This window comes from Mustelus asterias, unplaced genomic scaffold, assembly GCF_964213995.1.
Source record: "Mustelus asterias unplaced genomic scaffold, sMusAst1.hap1.1 HAP1_SCAFFOLD_837, whole genome shotgun sequence".
NCBI classification, from domain to species: Eukaryota; Metazoa; Chordata; class Chondrichthyes; order Carcharhiniformes; family Triakidae; genus Mustelus; species Mustelus asterias.
In genome coordinates, this window is record NW_027590783.1 from 56,410 (window position 1) to 65,745 (window position 9,336).

Genomic DNA, 9,336 nt, shown 5'->3' on the forward strand with positions numbered 1-9,336 from the left:
TCTGTGTGTGGGAAGGGATTCACTCAGTCATCCACCCTGAAGACACACCGAGTCACTCACAGCAATGAGAGACCGTTTAAATGCTCTGACTGTGGGAGCGGATTCAAAAGCTCTCAGGATCTGGTGTCCCACCAGCGCATTCACACTGAGGAGAGACCGTTCAGCTGCTCACTGCACAAAGAGGTTTAGAACTTCATCCAACCTGCAGACACACGAGCGAGTTCACACTGGGGAGAGGCCATTCACCTGCTCTGTGTGTGGGAAGGGATTCACTCAATTATCCACCCTGCTGAAACACAAAATTACTCACACCCAGGAGAGACCCTTTAACTGCTCTGACTGTGGGGGAGGTTTCAAAAGCTCTGGAGAACTGGTATCCCACCAGCGCATTCACACTGAAGAGAGACCGTTCAGCTGCTCTCACTGCACAAAGAGGTTTAGAACATCATACCACCTGCGGATACACCAGCGAGTTCACACTGGGGAAAGGCCATTCACCTGCTCGGTGTGTGGGAAGGGATTCATTCAGTCATTCCACCTGCGCACACACAATCTCACTCACACCAATGAGAGACCGTTTAAATGCTCTGACTGTGGGAGCGGATTCAGAAGCTCTCAGGATCTGGTGTCCCACCAGCGCATTCACACTGAGGACAGACCGTTCAGCTGCTCTCACTGCTCAAAGAGGTTTAAAACGTCATCCAACCTGCGGATACACCAGCGAGTTCACACCGGGGAGAGACCATTCACCTGCTCTGTGTGTGGGAAGGGATTCACTGCTTCATCCAGCCTGCTGAGACACAAAGCCACTCACTCCAAGGAGAGACCCTTTAAATGCTCTGCCTGAGAGGCCGGCTTCAGAAGCTCTCAGGAACTGATGATCCCCGAGCACATTCACACCGGGGAGAGGCCGTTCAGCTGCTCTCACTGTTCAAGGAGGTTTAGAATATCATCAACACTGCTGAAACACCAGTGAGTTCGCACCGGGGAGAAACCATTCACCTGCTCGGTGTGTGCGAAAGGATTTACTCGGTTATCCAGCCTGCCCAGACACAACATCATCACACCCAGGAGAGACCCTTTAAATGTGGGCGTGGCTTCAAAAGCTCTCGGGAACTAATGTCCCACCAGTGAGTTCACACCGGGCAGAGGCTGGTCACCTGCTCTGACTGGGAAGGGATTCACTCAGTCAGCAAACTTGATGAAACACCAGTGAGTTCACAAGTGATTACAGTTCTGGGATTATTCTTGTGAATCTTTCTTGCCCCTTCTCCAGTGCCTCTATTTCCTTTTTCTAAATGGAGATCACAAATAGAACGTAGAACAGCACAGCACAGGAACAGACCCTTCAGCCCACCATGTTGTGTCGAACATGATGCCAAATTAAACTATTCCTTTCTGCCTGCCCTTGGTCCATATTCCTCTATTCCTTGCATATTCATGTGCTTATTTAAAACTCCCTTAAACGCCCCTATCGTATCTGCCTCCACCACCACTCCTAGCAGCGCATTCCAGACACCTACCACTCTCTGTGTAAAAACACTTCCCTCTCACATCTCCTTTGAACTTTCTTGAACCCCACGATCCCCCTGTACATGAACTGTATACTTATCCTTAATATTTGATCTTCCAAAGTGCAGCACCTCACACTTGTCTGGATTAAAATCCATCTGCCATTTCTCCGCTCATAGCTGCAGCTGATCTACATCCCACTGTATCCTTTGACAACCTTCTACACTATCTACAGCTCCATCTAGCTTTGTGTCGTCTGCAAGCTTACTAACCGACCAATCCACGTTTTCATCCAAGTTATTTATATATATCACAAATAGCGCAGGTCCCAGTACGGATCCCTGCAGAACACCATTAGTCACGGACCTCTAGCCAGAAAAACACCCTCCACCACTACTCCCTGACTTCTATGGGCAAGTCAATTCTGAATCCAAGCGGCCAAGTCACCGTGAATCCCATGCATCTTAATCTTCTGGATGAGCCGACCATGAGGGACCTTGTCGAAAGCCTGACTAAAATCCATGTTCACAACATCCACTGCTCTACCCTCATCGATCACCTTCATCACCTCCTCGATAAAATCAATCAAGTCAGTAAGATGTTGACGGTGCTCCCACTGCAGTCCTGTGATGAAAATATAGACTGGTTGGTGAAATGTAGATAACAGGTAGAATTGATATCTAATGAGGACTTTATACTTTAGAATTGAATACAGGGCTCATTGTTACTAACGGGGAAAGAAGGGTTAAAACCCTTACCCAGAACCCTTTTCACACACACGTGGACATCTCTGAATCTGACACACACCAAATGGAACGTTACACAAGGGACTGGAATTCACTGGAATTTCTTAACAACCTTTCAATAGAAATGTCCTGGTACCGACTGTGACAAAGGACACAACAGACAGCAAGAACCAGGAGGAACCTTTAACACAGAGAATGTTAATAACCTTGTTCAGGACACCGGTGCCAGGCACAGGAGGATCCCAGGAAAAACGCAACATTTAATTTCTGTCTGTTTCACAATTCTAAATAACTTATTCTTTAACATAGGAATGTTTAAAAACAGCATTGTGATATTCCAAGGTCAGTGTGTCTGGGAAAGGGACACACTGATGTGTTTTTATTTTAAACAGGAGGATCCATTGAAAAGCAGCTCTGGGCGATACGAGCACCTCCTGATCTACTTTCAATTCATTTCAAATCACCCATCACTTTCCGTGGAATATTCTTTATTCTTCCCTGGGATGTGGACACTGCTGGCAAAGCCCCAGCACACGTTGCTCAGCTCCTAATTGCCCCTGAATAGAGTGACTTGCTCGGCCATTTCAGAGGGACAGTTAAGATTCACCCACATCGCTGTGTGGGTCTGGATTCACATGTAGGCCAGACCGGGTAAGGATGGCAGATTTCCTTCCCTAATAGGGGGTATTAATAGGGTGAACCGGATGGGTTTTTACAACAATCCCTGACAGTTTTATGGTCACCGTTTCTGAGACTAACTTTACATAATTCCAGATTGATTCACTGAATTCAAATCCCACCAGCTGCCTGTCCCCAGATCCTTTGCTGGGTCTCTGCATTACTCGGCCAGAGACATTCCCACTATCCCACCACCTCCCCCTGAATGGAATATTCCACAGACCCCAAGTTAAACGGAAAGGAGAAAAGAGAAAGGCTTTGACCTTTCACAGAAAGCAGGCAGTCTGCAGTTAGCCTGGAAGCTGTCAGCTGTGGTTCCAGGAGCTGTGAACCAGCTGTGGGAGCAGGAGCTGTGAACCAGCTGTGGGAGCAGGAGCTGTGAACCAGCTGTGGGACTGGAAGCCTCGAGGGCCATGAGGAACCAGTGCTGTTCCTCATGTTTAAATCCCTCAGCAAGAAGACAGTGAAGCTCGGGCTTTGACTGAGGAGTCCACAGTTTTGAGATCATAGAGGAAAGTTGAAGGGTTATTCAGTGGGAAGCTAATGGAAGGACCTCATAAAAGCTTGGAGAATAGCTGGAACACTGAGGAGGATTAAAGTGAATTCTGGTGAGCTTTGACGTACCGTCCATATGTTCACAGGAACAGAAGTGAATGAGCCTTCAAGATATTAAGTATCAGGGAAATTTTGGGTAGAAGTTAAAAAGTAGAACTGTGTTTATAACATAAATCTTTTTAACCTACAGTGTTCAGTTTGTAGTGCTGGTTTTTAATTTTCTTTTGTTTTGTATATCCAATAAAGTATGTTTTTGTTTAAAGATTCTTGTGGCATTATTCTTCCAGTTAATCACTGGCTATTTGAATTTTTTTTTAAACATTAATGGGCCCAACCAGAATTATAATGATGTGCACAGAAAATATTTCAAAACAAATCAAAGATGAAAAAATATAATTTCCCTCATTTTGTATGGCTTCGCCAGCTCTGCTTTCAGACCATTTATTTAGATTCAAAACACTGGTCTTAGACCCACATTTCTCCCCTTCAAACAGAATGTGAAATTCTATCCTATTGTAAGATCTGGGTTTGGCTCCAATCTCAATTGTAACAGTCAAGTCAGTTACCCATTGGAATAAGTTGTGAAAGGAATCTGCAGCTCCTGACTAGTTACAGACTGTTCCAGGTACAAGAATGTTGTCACAGAATTTATTAATTGTAATAAGTACGAAATCACAATATTTAAACACAGTGGATCAGTCCACTCACTCTGGAACACCAGCTCTCGGCTTCTGGTTGACTGTGGCTGTCGGCTGTTCTGTTGACCAAAGTCTATCTTCTTACTTCATGTTGTGTTGTGTTGCGCACCGAGCTCCAGAAAATTGTCGCTCATTAACCCTCGCTCACAACTATCGCTGTGCGGTATTCGCTCATTCAGCTTTGTCACTCGTCTGTTGTGGTTCTGATTGGCCTCAGCAGCACATGATCAATCCCCGATTGATAAAATGGTGCATGATCAATGTCTGATGGGTCCCTGAAGGATATTGGTCATCTTGCTGATGTCACTTCCCATTAACTCATAGAAATCATCGAATCCCTACAGTGCAGAAGGATGCCATTTGGCCCATCGAGTCTGCATCGACCACCCCAGTCCCTATCCCCGTAACCCCATGTATTTACCTTGCTAACCCCCCGGCACTAAGGGCAATTTAGCACAGTCAATCAACCTAACCCACACATCTTTGGAGTGTGGGAGGAAACTGGAGCACCCGGAGGAAACCCACGCAGACACGGGGAGAATGTGCAAACTCCACACACACAGTCACCTGAGGTTGGAATTGAACCCGGGTTCCTGGCACTGTGTGGCAGCAGTGCGAACCACTGTGCCACCGTGCTGCCCTGGTCACCTTGTTGATATCACTTCCCATTAACTCCTAACTGAGTTAATCCAGCATCTCAGTCACTTGCAGCAACATCCTTTTCTTTATTGCTTTTCTCTGCTGCTGTAGTAAGTTCAAAGCTTTTCCACTGAGATAACAAGGCAGCACAAGGTAATTTGTGTGTCTGCTTCCTTGTAATAAAAGGACGTGTGGTGTCACTTCCTCATGATTGATGTTCGTCAGGCTCATCGACCTCACTGCTACATCTGAGGTGTGATGTTTCATTCCTTAGTGACTGCCGACGCCTGAAGCAAGTTACTGAAAGACAAATAACTAAAAGTACAAGAGATACACAAACTAATGCAGCAATTACTACAGAACATAAAAAATCTACACAGAAAGGTGACAGGTGTGAAAAAGCTCAGGAAGCAATATACACATTACAAAATACCATTTTTATTTTATTTTCATGAGAAATAAAAGTCACAGAAAATACATCACAACATCACCATCACAGAAACTGATAATCAAACCCACACTAATCTGTGTGTATGTTGGAGGAAAGTGACTATTTCTCTTTAAGTTAAAAAGGGAATACAATTTAAGAAATAGCATTTCTCCAGCACTGACATTCACAATTAAACTACAAGAAGCTTCACATGTATCCTCTAATCCTGCCATCAAATGTGGATCATTTCAGTGGAAATGTGCTCTCCCAGGCTCAAAGAGCATCAGCCCACTGGAAGCAAAGTTGTGGGACCAGCCAGTCCACGAGAAAGAAACCCTCCAAACCTCCCACTTCACCAACTGTCAGAATGAACATGGTTCAGTCCTGGATGTGATTAACAGCGGCAATAACAGCAGAATCCAACCCCTGTCATCATTTGTGAACTCGCTGGTGTCTCTGCAAGTTGCATAACAATGTGAATCCCTTCCCACACATGGAGCAGGTGAACGGTCTCTCCCCGGTGTGAACTCGCTGGTGTTTCATCACGGTTGCTGAATGTTTGAATCCCCTTCCACACACAGAGCAGTTGAATGGCTTCTTCTCAGTGTGAACTCGCTGGTGTGTCAGCAGGTTTGATGAATCACTGAATCCTCTCTCACACTCAGAGCAGGTGAATGGCTTTTCCCCTCTGTGGACCCGCTGGTGTGTTAGCAAGTGGGATGACTGAATGAATCCCTTTCCACAGTCAGAGCAATTGAACGGTCTCTCTCCGGTGTGAACTCGCTGGTGTGTCAGTCGTGTGGATGAATTACTGAATACTTTTCCACAAACAGGGCAGGTGAATGGCTTCTCCCCAGTGTGAACTCGCTGGTGTGCCAGCAAATGGGATGATTGAATGAATCCCTTCCCACAGTCAGAGCAGGTGAATGGTCTCTCCCCACTGTGAATTCGCTGGTGTCTCCGCAGTGTGGGTAAATCACTGAATCCCTTCCCACACTCAGAACAGGTGAACGGCCTCTCCCCGGTGTGAACTCGCTGGTGTGTAAGCAGAAGAGAGAATTGACTAAATCCCTTCCCACACTGAGAGCAGGTGAATGGTCTCTCCCCGGTGTGACTGCGTCGATGAGTTTCCAGCTTTGATGGGTAATTGAATCCCTTCCCACAGTCCCCACATTTCCACCGTTTCTCCATGGTGCAGGTGCCCTTGTGACTCTGCTCGTTTCACGATCTGCTGAAGACTCGTCCACACACACAACACAATTAATTTCTCTCCCTGATGTGAATGATGCAATGTTTTTTCAGACTGTGTTAAAGCTCTTTCCACAGTCCGTGCACTGGAACACGCTCACTCAGGGGTGTGTGTGTTTCAGTGCTTTTCCAGGCACACTGATATTTAAGATCTCCTGAAAAAGACAGAACAGACAAAAATTTATCCTTCTAAATTGAAAGACTGATGATATTCAGGTTCCGATAGAGTGAATTTGTGAGATCTTAGTGTGACATTTGGTTTGACATTTCTGCCTGAAAATCTTCACCTTCTGATATCCTGTAAAAGGAGTTTACAAAATTCATCACTGTCAGTACAAGATAGAAATTCAGAACAGATAATTCTAGTTTCCATGGAACATTCTTTCCTCTCTCATTCCCCAAAAGCTGTAAATCTTCACCCCACACACTGTCCCTCCATTCTCACTCTGCTGTATCTAATATTCACCCTCCCAATTCTCCTGAAGGTGCTGATTGAGGCTGATTGACAGATCCATGCTCACTGCTTCCAGAACTAAGAGACTTTTACCAAGAGTCAGGATGGACTTGTGTGGCTGAAAGGACCCCTTTGCTGTAATGACTCTATTACTGGAAGTATAGAACATAGGTACAGTACAATATTAAAAGAGTATAAATAAGAATAAATTACTTCATTGCAGAACCATAAATAATTTATCTAATCTGTGACAAAAATAATCATGAGATATATCTCTGTCCTATATTAATTTACTGTCCCCTTAAATGTCAGCCATCTCCTGGGGAAAGCAGCCCTTTAATTCTGAACATTAGGAAAGAGACCATCCTCTTAACCAGACAAATCAATGTGTCAAGCTGAGGGAGCAAAGAATGTCAATGTCTTTAAGAGAGAGAGAGAGACCTGGGCCAACCTTTCCAGAGTCTGCACACTTCCTGGATTCACTTCATAGAATCATAGAATCCTATAGTGTAGAAGAAGGCCATTCGGCCCATCGAGTCTGCACCAACCACAATCCCACCCAGGCCCTATCCCCATACCCCTCTGCATTTACCCTAACTTGTCCCCCTGGCACTAAGGGTCAATTTAACATGGCCAATCCACCTGACCCATGTGGTAAACCACTGTTATCTGTTGTGGTTAACCACTGTTAGTTAGTATTTATTATTACCTGTATATGTGGCACATCCCTGTCGGTTCCACCCAAGACTCCTCCCCCTGGTCCGGGTATTAAGGCAGTGGCTCCTCCCCCTAGCCTTTAGTACAGACCAGATCTCCGACAGGGATGGCTCCAAGTTCTTGCTAATATAAGCCTATTTGTCTTGCTTACAACTAGTCTTAACTTGATTGATAGTGCATCAACCCACACATCTTTTGGACTGTGGGAGGAAACCGGAGCACCCGGAGGAAACCCACGCAGACATGGGGAGAACATGCAAACTCCACACAGACAGTGACCAAAACCAGGAATCGAACCTGAGTCCCTGACGTTGAGAGGCAGCAGTGCTAATCACTGTGCCACCATGCCACCCTAAAGTCGACTACACCTGGCATTCCCAGGAGGTCTCCTATTCAAGTACTGACCAGGCCTGAGTCTGCTTAGCTTCCGGGATCAGGCGTTTTCAGACTAGTATGGTTGGAGGCATTGGCTGATTCTTTTCACTTCCTTGAGTCTGTCTGGAGCTCAATCTTCATTCAGAGATAGAAGCAGCAGCAGCTTCGCTGGGCAGGAATGAGCAGCTGAACAAGCTCATTGTCCAGATTCCGCATTCAGACAATGGGGGGCTCTGATTGGCTGGAGGACCATGGAACTTCCGGTCCTCCAGAGTTTCCATTGGTTAATCCCCGCAGACAGACAATGAGGGGCGGAGCCCTACGTGGGGGTGGGCGGGACTTTGTCCTCCAGCCGCGCTGAGCTGTTGTCCAATGGGAAAGGCTGGAAGAGCCGGACAGACAATGGTCAGTGCGCCGGCTCTGTCCCGGGCCCCGCCCCACATCCGCACTCCCCCCAGAATCCGCACATGCGCACCTTTGATTCACGGCCCCTTACCAGCTCTGGCCAATAGGAAGTGTTGGAGGACCGGAAGGACTCTGGTCCCCAGCCATTGAAAGCGCGGGCCTTGTGTGAATGAAGATGGAGTTTCAGAGAGAGTCAAACTTTCTCCTGTCGGCCACATCTGTGAGTGGGAAAGATTGGACTGTCCAGCCAGTCCACCATATTGGCCGTTCGCTTTGCGTGTTGGCCAGTATGGTGTGCTCCAGGCAGGGGGCGGGCAGAGGATAAGGAGTTCAAGGCGGGCTTAATGCGCGCCTTGCGGTGAGCTTTTGGAAATGTGGCCGCTGGGAGGAACGCCTTGGTCGGCGTGAAGTTTCTGTTTCAAGTGCTTGGGTTCGTGACTTGTGCAAGAACTTTTTGTTTCGGCTGGGGCTTGTTGAATGCTGCTCTCGCTGGGATTCCTGTGCCTTGAAAGGCGTGGCCCAGGTAGATGCAATCTCGGAAGACCCAAGCCAGGGAGGAGCCATTTGGGAACTATGGTTTCGGAAGGTTCAGCCGCGGAAGGTGTGACCCCAGACGGTGCAGCCCCAGTGGGTGTGATTTTGGAAGTTCTGGCCCGGAGTGGTGGACTTTGGAGGACTGTAGTTGAGCGTTGTCGACTTCGGACGGTGGAATGTTGATGGGCGAAGCTCTGGAAGGCGATGCCTCCAAAATGTTTCACAATTGTATGGTTGTTCATGGATTGTTTGTTATTGTAATATGTGGTTTTCCTGTTATGATAGTTGGTGGTTTGTTCTGGCCCCCGTCTATTTTCTTGCGTTATTTGTGGCCTGGGGGGCATC

The 9,336-nt window shown here is 46.8% G+C and overlaps 1 protein-coding gene across 1 annotated transcript; it reads right to left on the reverse strand.

Annotated features, from left to right (window-relative positions):
• Positions 1 to 5,247: 5,247 nt before the first annotated feature.
• Positions 5,248 to 8,270, reverse strand: LOC144487488 (uncharacterized). Its single transcript, XM_078205583.1, has 2 exons — positions 8,083 to 8,270; positions 5,248 to 6,661 (listed from the first exon to the last, which is right to left on the reverse strand). The coding sequence occupies exon 2, from the start codon at positions 6,447 to 6,449 to the stop codon at positions 5,691 to 5,693; it is 759 nt and encodes a 252-aa protein (XP_078061709.1). The 5' UTR covers positions 6,450 to 6,661; positions 8,083 to 8,270; the 3' UTR covers positions 5,248 to 5,690.
• Between the last annotated feature and the right edge of the window lie 1,066 nt (positions 8,271 to 9,336).